The sequence below is a fragment of the Anopheles stephensi genome, chromosome 3 (genome assembly GCF_013141755.1).
Source record: "Anopheles stephensi strain Indian chromosome 3, UCI_ANSTEP_V1.0, whole genome shotgun sequence".
NCBI lineage: Eukaryota > Metazoa > Arthropoda > Insecta > Diptera > Culicidae > Anopheles > Anopheles stephensi.
In genome coordinates this window covers 53,788,432-53,815,959 of record NC_050203.1, presented here as the reverse complement: position 1 = coordinate 53,815,959, position 27,528 = coordinate 53,788,432, and the positions used below count along the sequence as shown (strand labels likewise).

Below are 27,528 nucleotides of genomic sequence, written 5' to 3'. Positions count from 1 at the left end.
GTACCATTTTGATAGAGAAGTGTGGAAATAGTGACGATGATCCTGGTGCATCGGAATCCATTCTGGTAAGTGAAGATTCTTTTGAATGTCCCGTAAAAAAAATCCCGCACCACGCGTTACTGGTATGCCTTATACTTTATTATCTGCTCAACGGACACAATATAACATCGAACATCAATACGGCAGCACGATATTCATAAGCATACAACAACATCACTAACTTGTTCATTGTATCGTTATTATTGTTATCGTTACCATTATTGCCTGGTTTGTTTTTATATATATTTTGATTGCCACGCGAATGAGTCCCGCTGGTGATCGGCGAAGGTTTTCCGACCCACCAGCATTCCCGTACTTCCCCTGGTCCCTGTAATACTTGCTGTACGGATTGGTTGTATGCATGTGGATGTATTTTTCGTTCGCTTGATAAATAAATTAAACGTTCACATTAGGTTAAAAACTTAACGAGGAATCGAGGAAAAATAGGTGTGCGATTCTTGAGGATGAGGATGAGCGCCCGAGCTTACTTCTTCTGCTCGGCCAGCAGCTCGTCGGCGGCCGCCGACACCTCCTTCCACGAGTAGTTGATGTCGGACGGTTCGGTGAAGCGCGAACACACCGCCATACGCAGGAAGTACACATCGTTCACCTTGGACGGGACCAGATGAATGTTGCCGCGTCCGTTGATGCGCTTCAGCAGTGCCTCGTTCAGCTCGTTCGAGCCCTTCAGCTTGAAGCACACGAGACCCATCTGCACCTCGCCGAAGATCTCGAAACGATCGTCCGCAACGCACAGCGCCTCGAACTGTTTCGCGAACCCGCAGTGCCGCCGGATGTGGGCCTGCAGGTTGTCCACACCGTACAGTCGCAGCACGAACCACAGCTTGAGCGCGCGGAACCGACGGCCGAGCGGAATCTGCCAGTGGCGGTAGTCCGGCGCGGAACCCTGCATGTCGTGCTTCAGGTAGAGCGGATCCACGTTGAACGCGTTCACAATCCAGTACGGCTCCTTCAGCCACATGGCACTGCAGTCAAAGTTCACCAGCATCCATTTGTGCGGGTTGAAGTTGAACGAATCGGCCCTCTCGATGCCCTTCATGAGGTAACGATACTCCGGACAGATGAAGGCCGAACCGGCGTACGCCGCATCAACGTGCACCCAGACGTTGTACTGATTGGCGACCGGACCGATCTCATCGAGACGGTCGAACGCGCACGTGTTGGTTGTGCCGAGTGTGGCCACCACGTAGAACGGAATCAGTCCCGCTTCCAGATCTTCCTTGATGGCTTGCTCGAGCGTTTCACCGCGCAGCTTCAGGTTTTCGTCCGCTTTCAGCCCGCGCAGCTTCACACCACCGAGCAAACCGGCACGCTCCACCGAGGAGTGCGATTGATCTGGGAAAGGAAGCAGAAAGGAATTTAATGATAGGAAATACACCTAAAGGAGTTTGTCCGGGAAGCTCAACTCACTGGACGTATAGCCAACCAGCTTTGACACGATGGTATGATCATCCCAGTCGGGATGTTCCTCCTTGACGCGCTTCATCGTCTTTGCCTTAGCACCGAGCAGTGCCACGAGTGTAGCCTCACTGGCTGTGCCTTGAATCACACCACCACCCTGACCACCGGAGCAGGCCAGGAACTCCTGCGGAAGTTCCAACATTTTGCCCAACCAATCGAGCATTACCACCTCCAGCTCGGTACAAGCGGGACTGGCAATCTGAAAGGAGATTAACAGGCGTTATCGGCTGGATCCCGGAGACACCTTCACCGGACACTTACCCAGGTAAATCCAATGCAAGCGATGGCACCGCTCAGCATGTCTGCCACGATCGCCGGATAGGAGTTGGCGGTGGGGAAGTACGCATGGAACTTGGGACTGTGCCAGTGCGTGACGCCCGGCATAATTACCCGCTCGACGTCGGCCATCACATCTTCCCACTTTTCCGGCTGCTGGGGTGCTTCATCGGGGATCAGCGGCCGCAGATAGCCCGGCTGAACGGTCGGTAGAACACGTCTGCGAATGGCAAAGAGAGAGAGAGAGATAGAGAGAGAGAGAGAGAGAGAAACAATACAATGATCAGTATGTTTGCCGCTGTTTGTCTAACATCGTCCAAGAACAATGTCTGAGGGACAACCGAACGTGCATCGGAAAATCGAACACTGTATGCGCTTATGTGCATTCATACATCAGACAAACGGTGCCAGATTCAGGTCATGTTCAAAAAACCCCCACTCGGTTGTATGTTGGAAGTGTTGCAAAATCTTACACCTGCCGGACGATCGTCAATGGTGGCCAGTGTAGGTGTACTGGCAACCGCACGAAGAAAAAAAACGCAACACCGTTCTTCTCCTTCCAATCGTCATGGAATTAAATCACAAAAATGAGACACACCACTCTTGGCCACTGACTGACGGCGGTTGGCAATGGCACGGTTGGACGAGCCTCGGAGCCAAGAATCTCAACCTCCTCATTGTGGAGGGTTGAGGTTTTTTTTTTTTGGTTTTGCGCAATTCTGGCCCCACACAGCCCCCCACATGCCTAGTGGGTGAGTGGGGCTAGGGTCGGGCATTTTTATGTTACATCGCTTTGCGTGTAGTTTTGCGCGCAGACCTTCATCTTGATTTTGGGCACGACTTTCGGTCCAACGGTTACGGGTCCATGCACCGTCGGTTTGATGGTTTGGGGAAGAGTTTGAGGTGTGCTTTTGGAGGTTTAGCCACCGAAAGTGAGAGGATGGTAGTTGAACTTGACTTGCTTAAGGAGGAGAAACTAGTTTCAACTAGCGGTGGCTAGCGTGTGTCGGAGGTTAGTTATGGATTTCTATTGTTTGATGTCATACAAACTCATTAGCTGACTGCTGTTTGCATTAATCATTCCATCGTGCTGCGGTTACTATAGCAACCGTTCGATCGCTGTCGCCCTTCCACTGTGTGCGTCAACCCATTCCGCTCATGGCTGATTCCGTTGCAAACCGAATCGGGTGCAAATCCTTGATCATGATCAACTGCAAAACAGTGCTGAACGCCGCACGACCGAGTTACAATAGTTTAACATAAATTATTCGTGAGACATGATCCTTCTGACGTTTGATTGATATCTAACCTCACATAACGATTAGGAAATGAGTAGAGCTGGGGAAAAAATGCTTCCCGTTTTATTGCAACTCATGATTCGTGCTCTACAGCCCATCCTCCATCATGTCGCAATAGACGCAGGAGAACCTGGAATTTGTATCTCTAAAAAAAAAAATAAACACACGCACATAGACCGTCAAGTCTACGTTGGCAAATAGTAGACCTCCTCACCATTGGTCATAAAAAGCTTGTTTCTGCTCCCTCTCTGAAGTCCACGAGAGTTGAAATCTGACCAGTTTTCAGCATCCACAAACTTCTAACCCAACACTGTCGCGAACCGATTCCCTTCCCGAGCCATCGTGCTTTTCGTGGCTGTCCTTGAGAATGTCCATCGTTAATCAAATGTTGTTACGCAAGCAAAGGAATGCTAATGCCTTGCTCGAACCCAAGCCGGTTCTAGGCGTTGAGTTCACTAATCACACACAAACGCACGGCACAATCCTGTGCCTGTTCCTACCGGAATTAAACCCAGGCGCAGTGCCGTTTGTTTTGACTTTCGCTGACCAACTCGCAGCACGTTAAAGTGCGCGAGTGAGGGTAACATTTGAAAGCCGCCTCCAATTTCGTAGGCTCGGAGTTGATCCACCGACTAACCTTGATGAGTGGCGGTCACACAGGTGTCACCGGCGATGCGAAAGCAAATTCATGACCGTGAGGGTTTTACTAATCTGTCTGCCTGCAGAGTAGAGCGGATGTGAGTGAGGGTTTTGAGTTCGTTACACGTACCCAGCCAATTATTGCTTCTTTATGACAAGCTATATCTACAGCATCGATTTCTAGCCAAGCGATTTATTCTAAGTGGCCATCAAACGGAACCAATAAATCGGGGGGTGGGAAGAGGCTTTTTTGTTTCTCTTTTTGGTTCATTTACCACCGCAGACTGAGAAATGACCACCATCACAGTGTTAGGGTGCGAGGCATCGTTGGACCACCGCCGCGTCGAAGAAACTTACGACGATTTAACCTTGATCGGTGATTGTTAACAATTTACCGTCTCGTCGTCGTCACGCTCGATTGAATAGCTGGTGCGATAAGTTTGCTGCTAAAAAGTTCCACCACTTCCGAATCCGAAAGCCGATTTGTTTTGTTGCTGGCTCGAAAGCTCTTCGACGCACGTGTTTCCGCTTGCGGTCGCAAATCCGTACGGAATAGGTCAGGAATACTAGTTTCCATGAGTCAGGCTAACCGGTTTCGTGGTTTCTTCAGGGGACGCTCCCTTTTTGCGCGGTGTTTCCCCGCGGTGATCGGCGTGCCGGTGGATTTCCACACATTAATAGACGGGAATTCACACACCACACTGTCGGCACGGGTTCGGGGCAGATCGCGCCCAGTTGACGATGACAAGAAGTGATAATTTCGTCGCCGCATCACACGCACACCGATTCACCGAGCGAGCGAGCAAGCCCGTCGAATGCGACGGATACTGTGATGGAGCTATGGACTTACCTGTCACGGATGTTCTCGAGATAGTTGGAGATGTAATCGACCATCTCCTTCGCAAAGTCCTTGAACTCTGGCGCCTGCATTTCGGTCTAGGTGAGGTGAGAAGAGTAAGAGGAAGTACAATTATAACATGGGGAAGACGTTTTCGGGTAGCATTTATAGAGCTAAGAGAAGGTTGTTAGTAGTGCGTTTAGCTACTTACGACGGTGGGAATGTTGAATAGTTTGCTATCCATGTTATCTTCTGTTAGTCGGAAACGAAGCGAATTAGTAATTGGTTAGTGTAGCAAGTACAGTGAGCGTGCAAAGGAACAGAATAATACAGTAAGTAAGGGTCGACTCAATATGGTAGTACGGTGCGCTGATAGTTACTCGTGTTTCACAGGGAACAGGCATCTTGACGACACAAGTATTATGAAACTAATTAAAACGAGATATTGTTTTAAAATTTGCCAAAAGGTTTTCTTAGAACACCAAAACCGACGCTTCCGTTTTTTTTGTTTGCCACACTAAAACACCTAACTAAACACACAGAACAACCATCACTTAATGTGCCTCCCGGAGATGCTGTGATAGGTGATGCTCCTCTATCGACACTCAGTAGGCTAGGCAGTAGTAGTAGTAGTAGTCAGCTGACAAAGTCACCACTACCAGCAGCCCGTATTCGGTCCTATCTTCGGGTTTCGGTTGGGACAGTGTTCCCAGCTTCAACCGTCCTCCGAGATTTAATTGAGTTTACAGTTTTTGAAATTTTATAGCATCGCCCTTCGCCAAACACAATGTATCAACCCTGGAGGCACACGGGAGTACAATGATGAACCGATTTGTGAATATAATTGAGTTATTCAGCACTGTGTCTTTACTATGCGTTCGCTGTAAATGGGGCTGCTTCCAGTACCGTAAAACCACGCTTCGATCAGTCGACTGAAATAATGACTGAGTCTTCCAGCTCACACAGGTTGTGCAAAATTAGCAATCAATAACGCGTATTGATTTCTTATCAGCTCATGGCGCAAGGCGGGTGTTTTCGCGCGTCTTTACACCATGAGTTTGCGAGAAGATTACATTGAAGAACACCTATCAGTGACCTATCTCAGATGCGTTTCGCGTTGCCGATAGTGGCCGTTGTAATTGTTGCGATTTGGAGAAAAAGAGGGTGTGTGGGAAGAATGAGTTCCTCTGGCAACAGCCTGGTGGTAACGCTCGTTATGTCACAGCCAACAGACACATTTCAGTTTCCTTTTGCTTCATTCTACCGATCCATTAAGCAATCTGACGACGAAGCGTATTAATGGCAAAGTCCTTGTTGTTCGGGACACCCCCGCCGAGTGTGTGTCGATGATTAGTTGCGTTCGGTTGTTTCATGTTGCCCTCTACTCCGAGCAAGCACGGAACGGAAACACACCATTCTACTTGCGAAATAAAAGAGAAAAACCACACGTCTCTAGCTGAGGTCGTTCCTCGTAATGGCGGGACAACGGAATGCAACTGCAAAAAACACTTTCAGTTCCGGTAAACCTTCACCAAGTCCTCGGGATCTGCACGCGCGCTCGACGAATGGAGGTCAACCTTGATGCGAATGCGAACGATCACAAAATAAAATTGGCAATAGTAGAGCACAAGTGTGGTTGCGCTGGTCGTGGCCAAAGAACGAGATCAAAATCAATCTCAGACCCCAGTCACTTGTTCCCGGGGCCTGCAATGTTCTAAGGTCGCGTGAAAGCGAATGTACAGTGGTCGTGAGCTATATCCATGGCCACCACCGGAAGGTTGGTCCACTGGCACGCAAAACAAAAAAAAAAAAACAGAGGAACTTCCATTTTTTCCTAACTCTCCATCCAGACCGGTTAACCTCGGGTTCTGGTTCAGATTCCGGGCCCCACTTGTTGATGCAAATCCACAGCATCTCGCATGTTAAAGTTTCACCATCACCCGTTGCCCGTATTGGAAGCGAGACGACTGGCTATACTTACTGCTGTACTGTGTAACACTACTAAGCACTAGGATGTGTTTGCTCGGCACAGGAACGCTCCGTTCGACGGGTAGAACGATTCTCACAGTGACACTTTGCTGGAAGGAAAACGGACGGAACGGATGATTTATTGGAGCGTGAAAAGGAATCACTTTCCGCTGTTGGCAGACGTTTGGACACGGCGCTAATGGAAGGATAATGGCGTTGGTGGTGCTTTCTTTTCCGTTTTCCCCCCCCAACTTCCACCGTTTGAAGTTCACACCGTGTGGGACAACCCAGCGTCTTCACAATAGAGCACACTCACTAACGCACCGGAACCACCGGACAAGTATGGCTTTGTCAGGTCGGGGCAAGGATAACAAGTGGAACGGTTTAAATACGCAACAGGGGAACCGTTGGAAAATGCGGGAAAACACTTCACTGGGGCTTTTACCTCTTCTGAAGCAGCCACACGCAAAGAACAGGCACACAGACACACACACACACAGCACTTGACGCTCGGGATGTGGGGGATGATGTGTTGGAACAGCGGTACCGCGTCGCACTGTACTCTGCACACAGGCTGGTTGTGGTTAGCCGGTTAGAGTGGGTTCGTACGCGCGTGGACCACGTTCGACCGAACTGATGCTGATGAATGAAGCTGAACAGTGACCGTGACAAGCTTTTAAAGCACCCACTCCGAAAGTCCGATCGACTCGGCCCGAACGCTCGGGGTACACGCATGCTCACGCATATCGCTCACGACCGTCCGACGTCGGCGGTCACTAATTCGTTCGCGAATGTGTGACTGGAAGGGAGAGCCACCGTTTCGGACCACATTCATGTGCATTGCACCTGTTGCGCCCCGCTCTCGTGTGGCGGGCCGGTGCATGCTAATCAGTCCGAGCGCATGGTAATGATGCAAAATGCGCTAGACAAGGCGGTATGGAAAATATTTTTGGAAGCAATAGCAACATAGCTAATTGAAAAGAATATTATGTTTTAACGCGCTTTATGAACCGTTTATGGTCAGGGATGAGCAACCACCCCTGTTCACATCGGTCCGTGAGTCGAGAAATGATGAACAAGTTTGGATGTAGTTTTAAAGGTATTATTGTTTATACTTACATTTTATACAAAAATGACAAAAGATATTATATTTTTCCCTTTTTATTTCTCTTTTAGGTTGATCTATCCCGTGATGCCAAACGATTGAAAATGTAAGTAAAATAGGTTGGTTAAATTTATCTACAGGCGCAAACATCAAATTTGCTAAAAGATTTCGTAATTATACAAATGAGCTGCAATTTTTGTTATGATTTTAATATTAATTATAGCCTAGCAATCTAATATCAACGGCTCATTCGGACGGCTCGTCTACGGGATTTGATTCCCTGCTTGGGAATGACGAAAACGTCTAACAGGGAACAGATTGTAGCCAAAGTATTGTGTAGTAACCGATAAGGAAAACGGAGACCTTATCATCTGGTAGCTTTATCGTAGCGAAGTTTTGATCCAGCGGTCAGAGCATCCGTATAAACGAACCAAACGAACAAGAGGGAGTGATTTATCTAGAATTTGATGCCTTGAAAATGTATGTGGCTAAGATGTGGATGTGACGGCGCTCGTGAAACATATCAGTCCGACGTTGGGCCGTTTGGCGATTGAAGAGGTCTCCAACTGGCCTTAACAGTGATCAGTAGATTTTCGGCAAATTCCCAACTTAGGGCCTTATTCTAAAGACAGAATTAAGATCGCAAAAAGTGTATGTAATTATCGTACATTTTTAAATATTCAATATATCTATCTCTTAAAAATGTTATAAGCTCACGGAACGCAACGGCCACTTGCACACCCCTGACACAATCGGCACTCCGTGCTAGACGGACAGGTTCTAGATCGAGGGCACGAGAGCTTCCAGCATAATATGTGCCATGAGCAGAACCGAAACGTCCTTCGTTCATTCAGCATGAACATCGTTTGTAGCTGCTGCTCGAACGTGAACTTTTTCGGTGGAGAAAACACATTCGGCTGAACACACAATGGCCGCACGGAACGCAATCGACACAGCGGGTGGAGGAGGGGAGCGGATCGCTGGGAGAGGCACGGGAAATCACTTTCCACGTGATGCGGGTTAAAACATCGCATCCATATGAATGAGGTGGAAATTAGGTGGGATTGACCCCGGCGGTACAGTCGGAAAATCTGAGTCAAGTGTGCTCGCAGCAGCATGAGTGGTATAAACCGCCGTCTGGCGAGGGTGACGGTAGGCCAGCTTTGTACCCTCACGTGATTGAATGGTTTGAAGAATGGGCGCACTGTACAGCGGCTTCTAGGTAGATGATAGTGGGCGATTTACTAGCAGCATTTAAAGTAGAAGTGATAGAGGGATTTATGCCACTTTTTTACACATTTAATACTGCATTGATTTCGCGTTACTGCATCTGACTTTAAAAACTACTTCTTCGAGTATAATAATACACTAGAATTGTGCTAAGTGATAAACATTAGTATAATGACAAATTTTATTGTTTATTTCGCGTCGCTTTCGCTCTCCTAGACATTGATCTTGTACGCCTTGGTCCTAATCTTGAGCTAGACCGCGACCTAGTCCTTCGCTTCCTACGCCGTGATACAGTCGCATCATTCAGGGCCAACATTAACTCTTGGGACATTGCTGGGAGTATAAGCGTGTCCGTTGCCGCTTTGCTCGGTGTACTACCAAATCTTTGTGATTTCAACGTTTGCCAGTAACCTGTCCCTGTTATGCTGAAGAAGGTGATAGTGCAAGCTAAAACTGAGAGCAGTGTTTCAATCACGATATCACCTCCTGCATCCTGATAGATGTGTAGCGTGCTTAACTCTGCTATTGCTTTCCGGACGTGACACTCAATAGCGCACCATATGAAATAGTTGGCAACTTCAATAATGACCACATTTAGCACACACTCAACAACAGCTTGCACGTACCGTGGAAGTTGTTGGCGATATTGATTCGAAAAGATGGTTAATTTGGACAACCACAATACACTGGACGAAACGATGAGCGTTCTTCGAAATTTACAGAAAAATGTTTTACATTGCCACAAAGGTTTCAAAGACACGAAAACTGGAACGCTGTAGCCCACATGTACTGCCAGGGCAAGAAGCAACGAAACTATCGAAGTCATTTAAGAGGATGGGGTTTCAAACGGTTGTTTCTCCTGTTGGACGTGGGATTCGTGCGATGATCCTTCCGGTGCATCTAACGGTGATGTTGACAAATTCCTACAACACCAACGTACGCTTTGTCCATAATTGTCCTCCAAACTTATACAATTAAATTAATACTACCTTTCAATAATACTCGCTTCGGTGGGCTTGGAATACCTCTCGAGTCGTAACAAAACTAAGTGTAGAATTTGTATAACTGTCATCAGCCGCAGGAAATGGAAGGCTCTCTTTGAACTGGACGCCGCCAGAGCCTTCAAATAGTATGGACGGAACGGGGCCACATCTTTTACAAAAAATAATAATGCTTTGAGAAGTAGCGTCTGTAAGGAAAATAAAATGAATAAAAAGAAATTTTAATTTAATAAGAGAACGACGTACGGTGTATCTCAATCGGTAATGAAACTTACAAAAAAATAGAACCTAATAGCACCGCGTTCAACTACACTGTTGCTAATTGACAAATGCGGCTAATAATGAAAATATGTATTGGCTAGCCTGCTATGATGGACGGATATGATATGATAGCCTACACCTTGCCAACGGAGGAGCAAATTGGAAATTAATTATAAAGTGTCACTTCCGGCTTTCCTGTCGGTCATTACCATTGACATGTGTCATTATGCGAGACGGGAAGTTATTTGCAGTAAATGGGTTGTTAATAGGTTTTGTTTTTCACCTTGGGCGTAATGTTTCATTTAATGATAGTACAAGTTAAGCAGATATTATGGAGCACTTACCAAAATTCTTTTCCTGCAGATCCACCACAGCGCGTACTGTATCGGGATCCATATTAACCGCAACGCTAAATCACAGAACACAATGTTCGCCAGGATCTACCAATGCGGAAATTCGCCCAATGGGGATTATTCGGAAAGAGATGATTATTTTTTACAATCCCTCAGGAATATCCAAGGCATTCCCTTGGGGTCATACTTAGATACCTACCATGGTTAGACAAATCAGACCGGTTTCTACCTTAAACGCTAGCTGCTGTTGCGCTTCATCCGCGTAGAATGGAATAACGTTCGCTAGGATGCGGTTTAATGCCAGGCTTACGCTGATGACGAATATGGCGGAGGCAATGTCGGGTTCCAGGGCAACGGAGCTCTCCTTACCGTGCACATAGTCGAGCGCACTACTGACTCGCAGGTGTATAATGAGCGGTAGCGCAAGGCAGATGAAGCGGAAGGTCCAGGAGTAGCGGATGTAGGCTTCATGCTGTGTTACCATTTCGATGCATCCGGTAGGCTGGGTTTTGATATGGCCGGTGACTGATTTCTTCCCGAGACTTCGACCAACTCAGACAAACACACAGTATGAACAAGTTTACCTCAATGGATTTTTAATCCATTTGTGACTGTGGCTACTGCTACGTGATTTAATATGCTCTACTCACTCAAAAACTGTTGCCATGATACTGCTGAGATGGATTTCTTGGTTTCATGTGTCAATCAACAAGCGATATCTAGCAGCGGCGCAAGGTTACACACCTGTTTGTGGGTTAAGAGTTCATGTTCGAGGTTATGGGGGGTTTCAAAATGCCTTCCTTCTTTATGTTGGGCTTTAAGTCGTGCAAAGTCGTGATATATCGATTCCGAATCCGCGTGTGATGAATGCAAAGGACGTCTAAAGCGAAACGTGCCGTAGAGTCGTGAGCAAGAAAGTAAGGTGATATCAAAGCGCTTAATTTTGCCAATTGTCTCCGTCTCTGCGCTCCCGTGTATCCTGCCAGCAAAGTTCTGAACTCAGCAACGGTCGATGAAACGAGGTTGAAAATCTCTGCAAAAGGCACCGAGACGTTGGTGTGTGACATGCCGGTCATGGTAGCACGTAAGACCGGAAGAAAGGGAAAATGGATAAATGTAAGTGCCCTAGTGTATGCTTGTACAAGGGAAAAGTGGGAGAAGGAAGTGGAATCAGAAAACAGAGAATCGTCATTGCCGAGAAACTGTTAGAATCCCTCCTCCTGCAGCTGAGGACTGAGGAGAAAAAAAGGTCGACAAGGACTCTCCCATGCACCGGAAACCCATTTCCAGCACGAGACGCAAAATTGTGTTTACTCATCTTCTTTTCTTTTGAAGAGCAACCAGAACGGAATGGAAGGATCCACAATCCCCAGCCCATCCTAGCGGCCTTTCCACTTGTTGAATGTGGTCCCGGCGCACTGGTAAGGGGGATGGAGATGCTCTGATGCGTTCTTGTTGGTGTACGTTTAACAGCGTGCGGAAATTTTATCGTCCCGGCCAGTAGGTTGAAACAGGAATAATGTTACGATAGGGCAACATGATAAGAAGGCGAACACAGTGTGGTAGTAGTGGCGATAAAGATTGATGGACGAGTTGAATCATCGTCAGCAGCAGCGGCCCAATCGTTATCCTCTCGAAATGGATGGAAGGAGGCGGACGTTGAGTGGATTAGACCAGCATAATAGTTGGACCGCCGGTGGAAACAGACTTCCCGGTGGGGCTGATTGCTTGCTTTGTGTTCTTGTCGGTGGGTTCTATTTATGTGGAGCTCTTTTTTGGGGTGGAGGCGAATCAAACGAAGCACAGCAATGAAATGAGGCATTTAAATAATTTAATTCTGTACTGCTGCTTGCCATTGACGATTCATACAGCTTTGGCAGCAACCATACGATACAATGTTGGAGCTTCCAAACACAGTTACACATTGTAATTATCTATAAATCTTCAGATTTATTTAAATGGCCAGTAAAACAGCAATTTCAATTCGCACGATTTTACTGTAAATTTTGCTACTGAAATGGTCTTATCGACGGAACAGTAAGGCTATAGAAAACCTTTGAATATTTTATCTAAAGCCATGTATTCTTCCAACTCAAGCAGGAATCTACAGCTGAAACAAAACCGCTGATGTCACCGTCAAAAATTATGTCCACGGAGCAATATGTCCTAGCAATCCACCTAAGTATCCGTCGGCTTACCAGAGTGAAGAAATTTGCGAAGCACTTCGTGATACTGAGTATGCCTGATTTGGCTTTATAATATCTACTTTCACTCGGAGGAAACATCTTACTTACTTACTCACTTATCAGGCGCTTCAACCGCTTTGCGGTCTTGGCCTGCTGCAACAATCCTCGATACCGCTAACGTCGTTTGCTAATACGTAATCCCGGCCGTTCTGGCGTACGCATCTATGCCATCACTCCATCTCAATTTGGGCCTCCTCTGTCCTTGTGGACGGCCTAAAGGACTTTGCGGGCTGGGTCGTCCGGTGTCATTCCCATGACGTGACCAGCCCACCGGAGCCTGGCGAGTCTAATTCACTGCACGATGGTGAGATCATCGCACAGCTCGTAGAGCTCGTCATTGTAGCGGCTCCTCCATTGTCCTTCCACACATACGGGGCCTAAAATCCTTCTGAGCATCTTCCTCTCGAACGCGGCTAAGAGGGCTTCGTCAGTTTTGGACAGAGTCCATGTCTCAGAGGCGTATGTGAGTACTGGGACTATAAATGTTCTGTACAGTCCCAGCTTCGTCCGTCGCGACAGGTATTTAGAGTGGAGAAGTTTCCTCAGGCTGTAGTATGACCGGTTGGCAGCCAGCACCCGTGCGCGTAACTCAACATCAATGTTGTTGTCGGTGCTGACTTTTGACCCCAGATAGGTGAAGTTTTGGACGACTTCGAAGGTGCGGTCACCTATCTGTACATCACCCCTGCGTAAATCAGTGTTTGTTAGCAGGGCCGCTGGTGGTGCCACCATCATTTTGGTTTTCGCCTCGTTAATCTCCAACCCGAGGTTCTGTGCCGCACGCTCGATCCTTTGATAAGCTTCTGCTACATAGGAGAGCCTCAAACCAATGATGTCTATGTCATCAGCGTATGCCAGGATCTGGATTGACTTATAGAAGATGGTCCCCGAAGTTTCCACCTCTGAGTCACGGATGGCTCTCTCTAGCGCCAGGTTGAAGAGGAGACAGGCGAGCCCATCTCCCTGGCGCAGGCCCTTGGTGGTAGCAAAGGGCCCTGAGAGTTTTCCATCCACCTTCACCTGGCATGTGATGTTGGCCATTGTCATTCGTACAAGCCTGGTAAGCTTGGCCGGGATTCCAAAAGAGCTCATTGCGTCGTAAAGTTTTACCCTGGCTATGCTGTCATAGGCGGCTTTGAAATCAATAAAGAGATGGTAGGAGTGGGGCTGTTGCTCCGCCATCTTCTCCAAGATTTGCCACATGGTGAAGATCTGGTCAGTGGTTGATTTTCCGTTTCGGAATCCTCTCTGATAGTTTCCGACTATCTCTTCGACGAATGGGACAAGTCGATCTTGTAAGATGAGGGAGAAGATCTTGTAGGCGGTATTCAACACCGTAATATCCCTGTAATTGCTGCACTCTAGCCTATCTCCCTTCTTGTATATGGAATAGACGATACCAAGATTCCAATCACACGGCATCGACTCGCTATCCCATATCTCAGTAATAATTTGATGAATTTCCCGTTCGAGTGCTGCACCACCGTTTTTGATCGGTTTGATCAGTTCGGCTACAATTCCGTCGGTGCCTGGTGCCTTGTTGTTCTTGAGCCGACGGATGGCCATTCGTGTTTCATCAATGCTAGTTGGCAGTGGCATGATATCATCTGCTAGTGGAGCCTCTAGCTGTTCGTTGAACTGACTGACAGCTGGTCACCTTAGGTCTAAAGTTATTTCGGCGTCCTGCTATCTCCTGGTAAAACTTTATTCCTGGTCCGTAACGCACTCACTCCAAAATATCGGTCGCGACAAACAAAGCTGGAACTGCACACAACAATTATAGTCCTCAATTATAGACGCCTTTGAGACGTGAACGCCGTCAAATACCAACAAAACCCGCCAGAACAATGTTTGGAGAAGCGAGCTGGTCATGTCATGAGAATTTCACCGGACAACCCACCCCGTAAAGTCCATTTAGGCCGTCCACAAGGAAAGAGGAGTCGAGATAGGCCGAAACTGAGATGGAGTGATGGCGTAGATGTGGCTGCCAGGCTGGCCGGGATAATGGATGGGCAGACGACGGCGCTAAACCGTTAGCGGTATCGAGCATTGAAGACTGCGAAGCGATTGTGGCGCCGGATAAGTAAGTCTTTCTCTCTTTAGAATGTTTAGAAAAGTAAGAACCTTTGATTTTGGGGTTTTGTTCCTGTCAACCATATTTCTGTGGTTGTTGGCGTATGCTATATCAATGTATTCTTGTTGTGAAATGACAAATTGAACTTAAATATTGGCTAATATACATATTTCTGGGAGTTCTGAAAGCTAAAAATAGACAAAAAATATGGTTGGATTTTGAAATATTATGGTGTATTGTTCTAATTACAATTATGGGAGTGACACCAGAGCTTTATTTCTCCGTCGGCATTGCACGGCCAACCGTTTTAGGCATCTTTTTGTTGGTGGAATCTTCCAACTCCTTCGGTTTGTAGTAGTGCGGTGCCACCTCCAGCAGCCACTTGCTCTCAATTTCAATCACCGAGCGCATAAACTCTTTCGTCGTAAATACCAGCTCGTGGTAGAGCAGCCAGCGCGGCAAATCTTCAAACAGTGCCGAGTTGGGATGAATCATGACGTCCTGATTGTGCTTAACCGTTTTATAATTTCCACCCTTGGAAAGGCGTGCCACGTGATAGAAGTAGCCGGCGGTAACTGCTTTCCGTATGTTGGTCGTTTCCGATACGGACGATACCATTTCAATCTCGACGCGCTGCATCAGTCCCACCAGCTGTTCCCGCACGTCCCGAGCACGCTTCATCGAGCGGTACTGGATGAAGTTCTCGTAACACCACTGCGTGCTGTAGTCCGATTCGACCCACTGGTTGTACACCTGCATCAAGCTCAGGTGATCGCCGTGCTGGTGGTTGAAGTTTTTACGTGCCGTGTCGGCGTGAATGATTTTGTCCTTTGGGCGGTAAAATATCGCACCGTTCACCGAGAGCATCGCCGCGATCGTTACAATCTCTTCCGAGCATTTGTATTTCTCGCTTGCGAGCAACATTTTTCCCATCATCGGATCGACGGGAAATTCTGCCATACGGCGACCGAGCTTCGTCAGCTCTCCGTGATGGTTCAGTGCACCCAGCGCGTACAGCTGTTCCAAGGCAAGGATCAACGTTTGGTGGGGTGGAGGGTCAAGAAAATCGAAATGTAGCAGATCATGAATTCCAAGCGTTTTCAGCATAAGCACCGCGTTTCCCAGGTTGATACGTTGAATTTCGGGCACCGTGTTATCTTCCAGCTCGTTGTTGTACGCCCAGGCCGTATAAAGCCGGAAGCATTTGCCTGGCGCAACTCGTCCCGCACGACCAGCTCGTTGGTTGGCGGATGCTTTGGAAATTGGAACCACCAGCAGTGTTTCCATGCCGGTGCGCGAGTTAAAGTTGTTCTGCTTGGCAAAGCCGGGATCAATCACGTAGATGATGTTATCGATCGTCAGTGACGTTTCGGCAATGTTGGTGGCCAGAATCACTTTCCGGGCGTTCGGTGGGGTGGGTTCGAAAATTTTGGCCTGCATATCGGAGGGTAGATTGGCGTAAATCGGTAGGATGATTAACTCTTTCAGCTTCGATCCCAAACGTTTGACGCGGTCTTGCAGCATCTCCTGACAGGCTTCAATTTCTTCCTGACCTGGGGGGGGGGGGGGGGGCAAGAGAAAATGGTGATTTTGTTAAGAAAACAAAACACTTGGATTTTAATGCGAAACATACCAGTTAAAAAGACTAAAATATCTCCCAGTGGCTGGGTCGCGTGTATTTGCAGCACGGAAACTACACATGCATCAATGTAATCCGCTTCCGGAGCTTTTGTGTAAAATATGTCAACCTGCAAAGTCAAGTTAGTTAGTAATTTGAACCGTATTTCAGTTAGAAATCTAAACTTACCGGATACCGTCGTCCGGGAATTCTGAAAATGGGTGCTTTATCGAAGAAATCGGAAAACTTTTCCGCATCCAATGTTGCGCTGGATATAAGCAGTTTCAAATCCTTCCGAAATCGGGCTATATCCTTCACCAAACCAAACAGGATGTCCGTGTGCAGTGTGCGCTCGTGAGCCTCGTCGATGATCATAACACTGTACCCGGCCAAATCCGGTTCCGAGAGAAACTCACGGTGAAGCGTACCATCCGTCATGTACTTTATGACCGTTCGTTCCGTGGTACAGTCCTCGAATCGAATGCTGTACCCAACCTCATTTCCCAGCTTGACGCTCATCTCCTCCGCTACACGGGCCGCCACCGACATGGCCGCGACACGTCGAGGCTGGGTACAGCCAATCTTTTTACCATCGTTCGTGAATCCCGCCTCGTAAAGGTACTGCGGAATTTGTGTCGTTTTGCCCGAACCCGTTTCACCCTCAATGATCAGTATCTGATGCTCGGTGATGGCCGCAATCAGATCCTCCTTGAACGGGTAAATGGGAAGTGATTTTTGCGTTTCCTCGATGGTCATCTTTTTCTTCTCGGCTTCGCTAATCTCCGCCTTGCCATCCTTTTCCTTCGTACCGCCCATCCGCAGTGCCTGGATGAAGTCGATCTGCTCGTCGAGCAGCAGCTCGTACTCTTCCTGCTGGGCAGCCCGTTCCTTCGCATCCTTCGAACCGAACTTGTACACCGCCGAGGCCAGCTGTTCCGCTTCCCATTTCTTCTGCTCCGAGTGTGGCATTCGTTCCCGTTCGTCCACCTCCACGTACTCCTCCGTTTCACCCTTCTTGACATCCTTCGGCATACGGTAGCGCTGAACGCGCTCCAGCTCACGTGCCTTCTCGTGCTCCTTAGCGATTTGGAGCAAATTTTTCTTGTACTCACGATCCCGCCGCTCACGCTCGGTAATTTCGGCATCCGGGAACAGGTACTCATCGTCACGGATGTCGGCCTCAAGCTCCGCTACCTTGTCCTCTTTACGCTTCTCCAAATACTGCCGGCGGGATTGGACGCGCAGCTGGGGCAGCAACTTTTCCCTATCTTCCGTTTCGAGCTTGAGCCGTTTGGCAGCATCCGCGTATCCCCTGTTAGCGGAAGATGATGCCACATTGCGTGTTTGTCCTTCGTCGCGTTGCTTTAGGCGTTTCGCGAATTCATCGCGCTCCTTGAGATCACGTCGACGTTCTGCGTCCTCCTCGCTGCTATCGTCGGATGTTGACGATTTACGGTGTTTGGACGATTTACCCATTGTTTGTCTAGAAAGAACGGTTAGTTTTAAAAAAATATCTACAATATACAAAGTATCAGTAGTATATAATCACTCACCAATTTTTTGTATAGAACACACAAATAAATTGTTTTTCGTCGGACCACACAGCACGGACCGGCGAAACGCTGTTTACAGTTTGTTGTTTGTACACTAGCGCTGTACCCAAGGTGAATATTAAGCAGGTGGCGCATTTTGACAATCAAGCAAGGCCGTGGTCTAGCAGCCATCGAACATCTGAAACAAACTCAACAAAGTAACAAGAAGTGCACTGCTTTTTCGTGTGTAATTTCAAGTTATATGGACAATTTAAATTTTAGCTTAATCGATTAGAACTTCAAGATCTAGATATTTAGATGCTGGAAGACGTTTTACACATTTATTTTTGATTGTTTGCCAAACACTGCACAAACAGCAATTTCTAGACCACGGCCTAATCGTGCATTTGTGTATATTAGCCTTGGTCCGGCCTATCGTTCATGCTTTTTTACGCTCATTTTCTTCAAAAAGGACTAAAACTGCATTATGTGTGCATTTCTTTGTTTAGGTGCAACCTAATCTGCCATCAGCATGACGAAGGACGATGCAATGCAATTTCGATGGAGTAACACATAGAGCTAGAGTAACGTAAAATATACAATGTATTTCGTTTGTTATTTTTTTTTACAAGCTTTAATTTAGCATGTGCCTCAAGCTAGAAACAATTGCATGAAAACGAAGCTATCGTTATTACACAAGCGATCCGGATCGCGCGCGCTTCAATGCTGCGACCACTTGATGCTCTTAATATCCACACCTTCCTGTACCATTTCCCACAGCGGAGACATCTCGCGCAATCGTGTAACGTGCTTGATGCACTTCTCCGCCGTGTAGTCCACCTCCTCGATCGTGGTGAAACGGCCGATACCGAAACGAATCGAGCTGTGTGCTAAATCCTCATCCGTACCGATCGCGCGCAACACGTACGACGGTTCCAGCGATGCAGACGTACACGCTGACCCGCTGGAAAGCGCCACATCCTTCAGCGCCATCAGCAACGATTCGCCCTCAACGTACGCGAAGGAAAGATTGATACAGCCCGGATACGTGTGCACCGGATCGCCGTTCCTGATGACCTGCGGTAGTTCGGCGAAGATTTTATCCATCAATCGTTTCGACAGAAACTCCATCCATCGGTGATCGTACTCCATCTCGCGACTTGCTATCTCGCATGCGGCACCCAACCCAACGGCCAGTGGGGTCGGCACGGTTCCGCTGCGGAGGCCTCTTTCCTGTCCACCGCCGCTCTGAATTGCTTCCACCCGCACACGTGGCTTGCGGCGCACGTACAGCGCTCCAATACCCTTCGGGCCGTAGATTTTGTGCCCGGAGATCGACATCAGATCGATGTTCATTTTGTTCACATCGACCGGTATCTTGCCGATGGCCTGTGCGGCATCCGTGTGGAAGAATACCTTCTTCGATTTGCACAGCCGTCCGATCTCGGCGACCGGTTGCTTCACACCGATCTCGTTATTCACGGTCATTATGGATACGAGTGATGTTTCCGGTGTGATTGCTTTCTCCAGCTCTTCCATGCTGATCAGTCCGTTCGATTGTACCGGCAGGTACGTTACATGGAACCCTTCACCCTCGAGCGCACGGCACGAGTCCAGCACGCACTTGTGCTCGGTTTGTGTAGTGATGATATGCTTTTTCTTCACGCCATAGAAACGCGCAATGCCCTTCACCGAGATGTTGTTCGATTCTGTAGCGCCGGACGTGAAAACCACCTCTTTCGGGTCTGCACCAATAAGGGAAGCTACCTGGGAGCGAGCTTTCTCCACCGCTTCTTCCGACTCCCAACCGTACGCGTGTGTTCGCGAGTGTGGATTTCCGTAGTAAGCGGTCATGTACGGCATCATGGCATCGAGAACGCGCGGGTCCTGGGAGGGGTAAAAACAAAGGAAGAAGAGACGCATTACACCACCGCTGGCACATGCAACTGCTTTGGAAATCCTGGGATGATATCCATATCACTTGAAAAAAATCGCAAACAATCATGTTGTGTAATCCGCGGTGTTGATGACTGATAAGAACGATGCGATTAGACGATCACCGTACCACCCATGCACTGGTGCAACGTGTCGTCATCGGGCGGATTCTCCTTCCGGGTTGTTTTTTTTGCGATTAGGACGTTCCATTATCTTTGCACGTACTTACCAATGATGTGGTCGCTTGCGCATCGAGGTAGAGTGGCCGGCCATCTAGTACTTCGTCTTTGATGCTAAACTTTTTATCTGCGAAAGGGAGTAAAATGGTCATTTGCTGCTTATTTTCACAACATTACGCATAACTTAGCCCATCCTCGGGACGGCGAAGGAATGATTGATCTTACCGGTGCTGTAATGCCGTATCCGTCCAGCTGTGCTGCGTAGTACTTGGAATGCCAAGTATTTATCGACAGCTTTGCGCGACCAGCGTGACAACATGTTACCAAATAGTTTACGAGCTGAAAGATTGAATTAAACCGATCGAAAAACACCAGCAAGAGCCGCAAGATTTCGGAACCGTGATGTGTGTTACTATGTATTTTGTTTTGTGAAGACCGCAAGAAGTTTCTCTTGGTTCTCTCTCTTTCGCTTGCTTGGTGTGTCGTCGCTTGCTGCTCGCAGCATTGTGCAATACGTCCAACTGACAGCGCTCCGATTATCCGGGGAACGTAAACAATGGATGTATGGATCAATCAAAACAGAGCGGAGTTTTCTTCAAATTTATTTAGCTTAATTCGAGACACTGGTCGATTGGTATTTCCACTTTAGTGTAGTATAAGTGAGTTAAAATTTAACAATAGTCAAACTACAAAGGGATAAAAACTCGCCGTGAATTAATTAGCTACGAAGATATTGATTACACACGCAGCAGAGCTGCTGGCGCTAGTGTCAAACGTTGCGTCTTTCTTTGTTAATTTAATTTACAAACACAGGGCAGAAAATCACCTCGTCGTCGGTGGGGGGTAAACCACCTCAACTTCCTGATTCTGGTGCCTCTAAGTTCATTAAATACGTTTGCTCGCTCGACGGAAGCTGCTATCAGCGCACGGTTAACCATTGAATGCAAGTGGGTGAATCACGGGAAACCTATAAATGGCCTACAAAGCATAGCTCCTCTGTTGCCCTCCATCACTACCCCAGCAACCCAGCACACAATCTCGTTCGTCGTTGCCTTTGTTGTTTATGTTTTTGGTGTGTTCTGTGCGCCTCTTTTTGTTTCGTCCCGTTTTGAATAACATCGTCTAGTGCATACCGTTGTCGTTGGGCGTAGAACGGACATGGAGAACAGAGAATCCATCGAAGATGATCTCGATAGTGCGACGGAAGCGTTCGACCACAGTACGTTGAGCATAAAACACCAGAACAAGGGCATTGTGCAAGGTACATTAGATTGCTTCTATTCTTGGAGATGGTGTGGTTATCTTTCCAGTGGCTATTTTCATTTAACCTTTCATCATGTTCATCGTTTCATATGGCCTCGAGAGCAAGCAGGAGTGGTTTGCATGCGCTTAGTCATTGGGAGTCACACACAGCTCTGATTCACGATCCAATGCATCGAAGGCTTGCCTCAAACAGCCAAGATATCGTTTATCAGTCTTTCGATTGTCGTTTGTTCGCACGGGTACAACCATAATGCATCGCACGACGTTCCCTGCTCATACGAGGTTCGTTTCTTTTGCAGATATATGGCAACGTCCCACAAGACGGCCCCTTCCACCGACGGGCGATGTGGTGCTTTGTTTCGAGATACCGCTGGCACGCGTTCTGCCCACAGTTGGCCCAGGCGATGGGCCTTCCAGCGCCAGCAAGAAGTACGTAATATATGAGGTGACGATACGCAAGGACGGTCCCGGTCCGGATCCGTACCCGACCATCGTCGAACGACGCTACACTCATTTCCTGAAGCTGTTCGAGGGTTTGCGAAAGGATCATCCGACTCTGCTGCAATCGGTCAGCTTTCCCAAGAAGGTGCTGATGGGAAACTTCACCGCCGAACTGATCGGCGAACGGAGTGCCGCGTTCGAGTGCTTTCTCGACCATATCGTATCCGTGCCTTTGCTGCGTGATTCCGTTCATTTTCTAGAGTTTCTGCAAGGGGATGAACTGCGTAATGCGTGTCAATTACTGGACGAACGGCGCAATGAGCTGGCCGTGCCGCTCCTTGAGAACTGTTTCCGTTTGCTGAACAAAATCTTTCTGGACAAATCAAAGTGTGTGCTGTTGCTGCTGTGCCGCTTGGTGACGGCCTGTACCACCTCCCCGATACCTCATCCGTCCGCGGAACAGTGGGCCGAGCTGGCTTTGCGCCGTTACGAGCATGTGTGCGATACGGAACTGTTGGTGCTTTACATCCCGCTGCTGCAGACGTGTTTGCATCTGTGGTGGCAACGGGGACGTGACCGGAGTCTGCTGGAGGAACGCCTAAACGAGATGGGCAAGAAGGGTATTAAGGTGAAGGGCGGACCGACCCTTGCCCAAGCGATACATGCGCTGGATCCACGGGCTGAAACGATTTAACGGGGCGTGTGCATGACAGGGAGCAACATGATCACGACGGCAGCGAAGAAGTAGGCAAACGATCATCACAACAGCATAGCAAATGATCATCACAAGTGCACCAAACAAACATCACAAGCTATGAGACTAAGCCTGGGTTTTCGTTAAATCGTTTACATTTTATTTAGCTTAATCTACGCATTTGGGTTGTTTTATACGTTAGTTCGTAGCCTTAAAAAATACCGCACGGGAGCGTGTATTGAGCCTCGTTGGGAACGCATTTTATTTACTGAACAATCGTGATAAAAAAGAAGAAAAAAAAACGATTATATTACAAAATTTATTCATTAGGGCATTCGTTGTTGAATTCCAAAGCTTTATTCGTTTGGCGCCTGCTAAAAAATAATCGTAGCGTACCTTTTAAGATAATTTGTCATGGGTTTGGACAATTTTATAAATAAATTATGCGCAAATGCATTACTGCTTGTTCGGTCGACCGATGTATGCGAAAGAGTTGGGAGAAATGTGCAAGCTTTTTTCAAATATCCTCACGACAAGTAGTTTTAAATGCGGAAGTTAAATTCAGTTCCAAATCTGCTGACATTTCAACATGTTGAAACTCATGAAACAAGTCGAACAATTTTTAAAAAACTGTAAATTTATGTAAAATTCAATTAATGCTTAACGTTCAAAACAAATCTGTTCTGCTGCAGCAACAATTTGACGTTTCGCCGCGTTTCGCCTCGACCGCGTTTGACATTTGCTGTTCGCCCGGCAGGTGCCCGATGACAGGTTCCAACAAAAAGCAGCAAAAACAAACACCTGATTGAATTGTTTCAATGTGTCGCCGTCGACGACGGAGTACGAGGGGGGAGATAAACATCGGACTTTTCTCCACGGGCCGTGGCCAACCATCGTCACCCTTCCAGCACCAATAGATCCCAATAGATTTCGCCTCGATCCGAACACGCAGAAGTGTTGGTACTTCGCGGTAGAAATATTGCACCAGCGTCCTATCCTTCCACTTCCCAGCACGGCCCTTTTCTGGTCAAGATCTCTCGTGAACCTCTCTGCCCCCCTCCGTCCGTGCAGATGTGTTTCTTCCGCAAGCCATGAGTTCGTTACAGTAAGTATTCCTATTTGGGAAGGAAATAGAACGGCGCGGTTCGGTCGAGATGATCGGCTGTTGTACTTATGATGGTTCCGTTTCCGTTTCATTTCCGGTGGCGTTTCTGCCGCGAACTGTTTGCTCGCCGCTCGCCTGTGTGTGTGTGTGCTCCTGCTGTTGATGTCGTGTGGCGGTGTGGCGTAGTGCAAAAATAGAAAACATTTGCAGGCTCTGTTTGTCCGGCGATGACACTTTGGAGTCTATTTTTGGTGATAGTGGAAGCGATGCGCTTCAGACGATAATCTACGACTGTACATCGATTAGGGTGAGTGATCGGACGGGCCACGATCGTGCCGGAGTGGACCAGTGTCGCTCAATGAACGGTGGCTATTTTGCTTGTTTCATGCACATTTTTAGATACAACCAAAGCTGGGGCTTCCGTCATCGATCTGTAGTGCGTGCAGGTCGAAGGTAGAAAACTTTCACGAGTTTCGTGAACGGTGCCTGCACAACGATGAGTACCTCCGCACGACGCTAGAGTTGGTCACGCCAAAGCAGGACCACGACGACGAGTACGAGGAGGACCAGGATGACGATGGCGAAGAGGAGGAGGAGGAGGATGTGGATATTAAGCTGGAACCAGAGGTACTGCTGGACGAGCAAAGCGACGTCGATCCGAAGGAGGACGATGAGAAAGGTGGCGACATGATCGTCGATAGGAACGATAACAAAATCGAGCGCGCATCGCTGGGACTGTCGGATGGGCTGAACGGTGGGCACGGTTTGGATCGCCACGAGCCCGAACAGGATGAGTGGGATGAGGCCGGTTCTAATGATCTGGATTCGATCGGTAATTCGTCGACGGAATCGTTCAACTTTCCCTACCTTTCACCCGACCCGACGTACGGTTCGTTGCTGAAGTGTGAGTTCTGTTCGCTGGAATTTTCCGTCCTAGAACAGTTGAAGCGGCACATCACGAGCCACAAGGAGGAGCGAATATTTCAGTGCTACTACTGTCCCAAGACGTTCCACTTCGCGAAGAACCTTAACATGCACGTCGAGTACATCCACTCGAAGGCAAAGTACACCCCGTCGCAGGTGGCCAAAATGATCGCCCGGCAACAGAGTCTAGTCCATAGCAGTAGCAGCAACAATAGCACCGTGAGCCAGAGCACGAACGGCGGGCTAAGCCCGCTGTCACCCTTGCTGGACACGAGCGACTGTCTCAACAATAACACCATCCCGAGCAGCACTGGCATTATTGATGCGGGTGCCGGCTTAAGCCTTAACATTAACCTGAACGGAAACACGACCACGTCCAACGGCACGAACGGAACGTCCATTTTGGGACGAAACTTGAAACCGATCCGATTGCCCGCACTCGGGTCGACAGTGGGGGAAGGACGGCGCGGCTCATCCGTACCGTCGATCGGATCTTCCACTGGACAGCAGCAGCAGCAGCAGCATGAGTGCCACGTGTGCCATAAGAGCTATAGCGAATCGTCCGCGCTGCGGCAGCACATGCTCGTCCATACGGGCGAAAAGCCGTACAAATGTGATATCTGCTCGAAATCGTTCTACAACGCAAGCACGCTTAAAACGCACCAGCGCATCCACAGCGACCACAATCCGTACCGGTGCGGCACGTGCACGAAGATGTTCGACAATGCGCGCAGCCTCGAGCTGCACCATCGCACGCACACGGGCGAAAAGCCGTACGCGTGCGATGTGTGTTTGAAGAAGTTCTCATGCTCGTCGAATTTGAAGCGCCACCGGAAGCTGCATGATCGCGACTAAACGACGCAGTACAGTGCAGGAAGCACAATCGAAATATCGAGAAAGGAAAGAGAGGTGAAACATTTAAAAACGAAATTTGAATTTAAAACGACCATACTTCTGTGGCCTGTGTGGGAAATTGGAAGCAAAAATCCGTACCAGACAGAGGCAGGATACACACGGATACACAGCAGCTTAGATTTACGAGCTTATTGTGGCATTACCATCTTCCGGTAGATCGGCGCAGATTGTATATATATATCGAGTTTGCCTCGGGGTTCGTGGATGTGTGCCCTGGGTGTGGTGGCTTCCGAGTGAGAGTGTGGCACATTCTGAATCTCAGCCTAAACGAAACATTGACTGTGCATTTATATACCCAACAGCAACGAGTACGAGCTGCTGCTTGTTTGTAGGCGGCAAACACTGCTAACACTAACGAATGTGCGCCAATGTGAAAGATTTAAAACCTGTTAAACCCACAAACTGTTAACATTTGTTTGTTGTGGAGAAGATCATTCGTATCTAGGCCAGCTCCCGGAGACTAGCTCCGTCCCGCTGTGGCAAACGTGCGTTCTTCCAGCTTAATGTATATAACCAACCGGATCGCTGTTATTCTTTTGGAGAGCATAGCAAAAACATCGTTTTTCAGCTAGGAAAATGCCAAAAAGAAAAATTACGACTACACAGTGCAAACCTTTAAAGCGAAAATTTTGACCCATCAAAACGAGGTATAGAAGTTAAGGAAAAATTGTTAGCAAATTTAACCCACAATCGTTAACGAACGAAAAAAAAAAATCTTAAGAAACGCCGAGCTTATCCTGAGCGCTGGAAAACACATAACGAAACCGCCAATGAAACCGTATACTAACCGTGATAATAGTTCCTTTGCAGCCAAAAAGAAAAAAAGAAAAGAAAAAGCAATGTTAAGAGAGAACAAGAGAGCGCAGGTGAAAACGATCCGTTGAAAACGGGGAAATAGTGGCCAATTTGTATTTTGAGCTTTATGTTCGTTGTTTTGTGATTAGGCTTACACATTACTTTATAGCTTTATGTATAAACGTGCTTCCTTTCGTTCCTTTGTTCCTATTGTGTTGTTATGCATAAAGCCATAAGACCAGCACACTGCTGCTGATGATGTACGCAGACGAGCGATGCATTTGCAACGGCCATCAATCGAGGCAAAGCAAGGTTGCTTTAGGATCTGAGAAAACGTTTTTAAACAGTTAGATTTATAGTAAGTTATTGTTCTAGTCAATTTGCAACCCGTCGATCGGTAGCTGGCAACGCTGTTGTCCACACAATTTAATGAAAACGTAAAGCACAGTGAGAGAGAGAGAGAGGGAGAGCCGTGTACTGTGTAACGTCGTACATCGCAAGTGCAGCATTTGGTAGGATTCTGTTTTTAATTTTTTACTTTAATAGTGAAACATTTTAATTTCATTGATTGTGATTACGTTGTTTTTAATTTGTATCTCCTTAACTACCCACGCTCGCCAGGCACGCCAGGTGCCGATTAACCAGTAAGGCGCGCAGCGCAAGGCGCCAGTTGCGATCTGTTTGCGCAGCGTACTACGCCATTACGCCTCTTTAATAAAACGAAATCAATGGAATGAAACTGAAGGAAGGTCTTTGGGTGCTGGGTGGCATTTTGGCATCGTAAAAAGTAAGCCGAAAATAAATTCTGCATCAGTCGAAAATTCGGTACGATCGATTCTGTGACGAAAATTAAACCGCTTAATAGAGGTTGCTTACTGAAGGCTACTCTGATCGTGAATCAGGGCTCTACTCGGAAGCAGAGTATTGGTTGACGGCGACGATCTTGAGGTAGTGGACGAGTTTTGCTACCATGGCACGATCATAACTTCGGACTACAACGGAAGCAACGAAATCCGATGGCGCATTTTTCAGGGGATCCTTGTCTACTACCGGCTCTTCAGACTCCTGAGATCCAGAAGACTCATACAACACCTCAAATACGCCATATATCGCTTACTGATACAGCCGCTAGTCCTCTAAAGGCACTATTCTTGAACTAAGCTGGCAGAGGACACCACGCGCCATTTTCGAGCGGACTATCTTTGGCGCCGGGTGCAAGCAGGGTGTGTGGAAAAGGAGAATGAGCCACAAGCTAGCTATGCTGTTTAGCGATGCAGACATCCTGACGGTTGCCAAGGAAACGCTGGTTAGAGCACG

General features: G+C 47.8%; 6 protein-coding genes and 1 long non-coding RNA gene across 12 annotated transcripts; 3 read left to right on the top strand and 4 right to left on the bottom strand.

Annotated features, from left to right (window-relative positions):
* Window positions 1-116: 116 nt before the first annotated feature.
* LOC118513264 (aromatic-L-amino-acid decarboxylase) lies at window positions 117-7,202 on the bottom strand. 4 transcript variants are annotated; one of them, XM_036058828.1, is made up of 7 exons: window positions 6,986-7,202; window positions 6,554-6,650; window positions 4,784-4,824; window positions 4,585-4,670; window positions 1,783-2,017; window positions 1,471-1,720; window positions 117-1,395 (listed from the first exon to the last, which is right to left on the bottom strand). In XM_036058828.1, exons 3-7 carry the CDS (start codon window positions 4,814-4,816, stop codon window positions 524-526), a joined length of 1,476 nt encoding a protein of 491 aa, XP_035914721.1. In that variant the 5' UTR covers window positions 4,817-4,824; window positions 6,554-6,650; window positions 6,986-7,202; the 3' UTR covers window positions 117-523. The 4 variants fall into 4 exon arrangements, with proteins under 4 accessions (XP_035914721.1, XP_035914723.1, XP_035914724.1 ...); XM_036058830.1 differs by lacking the exon at window positions 4,784-4,824; XM_036058831.1 differs by lacking the exons at window positions 4,784-4,824; window positions 6,986-7,202 and adding an exon at window positions 6,857-6,875.
* Window positions 4,785-8,912, top strand: LOC118513268. The gene is made up of 3 exons (XR_004906437.1): window positions 4,785-4,904; window positions 7,717-7,751; window positions 7,869-8,912. It is a non-coding gene; the product is annotated as an uncharacterized LOC118513268 (long non-coding RNA).
* A 107-nt stretch (window positions 8,913-9,019) lies between these two features.
* On the bottom strand, window positions 9,020-11,420 carry LOC118513267. The gene is made up of 4 exons (XM_036058835.1): window positions 10,690-11,420; window positions 10,482-10,577; window positions 9,865-10,064; window positions 9,020-9,798 (listed from the first exon to the last, which is right to left on the bottom strand). Exons 1-4 carry the CDS (start codon window positions 10,972-10,974, stop codon window positions 9,702-9,704), a joined length of 678 nt encoding a protein of 225 aa, XP_035914728.1. The 5' UTR covers window positions 10,975-11,420; the 3' UTR covers window positions 9,020-9,701.
* A 3,601-nt stretch (window positions 11,421-15,021) lies between these two features.
* On the bottom strand, window positions 15,022-18,113 carry LOC118513262 (pre-mRNA-splicing factor ATP-dependent RNA helicase DHX16). The gene is made up of 4 exons (XM_036058825.1): window positions 17,982-18,113; window positions 16,618-17,911; window positions 16,444-16,558; window positions 15,022-16,363 (listed from the first exon to the last, which is right to left on the bottom strand). The coding sequence occupies exons 2-4, from the start codon at window positions 17,902-17,904 to the stop codon at window positions 15,084-15,086; spliced, it is 2,682 nt and encodes an 893-aa protein (XP_035914718.1). The 5' UTR covers window positions 17,905-17,911; window positions 17,982-18,113; the 3' UTR covers window positions 15,022-15,083.
* Window positions 18,114-18,540: 427 nt separating this feature from the next.
* On the bottom strand, window positions 18,541-20,596 carry LOC118513265 (cysteine desulfurase, mitochondrial). The gene is made up of 3 exons (XM_036058832.1): window positions 20,300-20,596; window positions 20,125-20,201; window positions 18,541-19,847 (listed from the first exon to the last, which is right to left on the bottom strand). The coding sequence occupies exons 1-3, from the start codon at window positions 20,391-20,393 to the stop codon at window positions 18,681-18,683; spliced, it is 1,338 nt and encodes a 445-aa protein (XP_035914725.1). The 5' UTR covers window positions 20,394-20,596; the 3' UTR covers window positions 18,541-18,680.
* Window positions 20,597-20,612: 16 nt separating this feature from the next.
* On the top strand, window positions 20,613-22,962 carry LOC118513266 (sorting nexin-21). Of its 2 annotated transcripts, none has more exons than XM_036058834.1 (3): window positions 20,613-20,733; window positions 21,201-21,335; window positions 21,637-22,962. In XM_036058834.1, coding segments are annotated over exons 1-3 (972 nt in total). In that variant the 5' UTR covers window positions 20,613-20,732; the 3' UTR covers window positions 22,473-22,962. The 2 variants fall into 2 exon arrangements, with proteins under 2 accessions (XP_035914727.1, XP_035914726.1); XM_036058833.1 differs by lacking the exon at window positions 20,613-20,733 and adding an exon at window positions 20,770-21,021.
* Window positions 22,963-23,237: 275 nt separating this feature from the next.
* Window positions 23,238-26,955, top strand: LOC118513263 (zinc finger protein 454-like). 2 transcript variants are annotated; one of them, XM_036058826.1, is made up of 3 exons: window positions 23,238-23,577; window positions 23,740-23,884; window positions 23,977-26,955. In XM_036058826.1, the coding sequence occupies exons 1-3, from the start codon at window positions 23,564-23,566 to the stop codon at window positions 25,354-25,356; spliced, it is 1,539 nt and encodes a 512-aa protein (XP_035914719.1). In that variant the 5' UTR covers window positions 23,238-23,563; the 3' UTR covers window positions 25,357-26,955. The 2 variants fall into 2 exon arrangements, with proteins under 2 accessions (XP_035914719.1, XP_035914720.1); XM_036058827.1 differs by having other exon boundaries at window positions 23,239-23,577; window positions 23,764-23,884.
* Window positions 26,956-27,528: the final 573 nt, after the last annotated feature.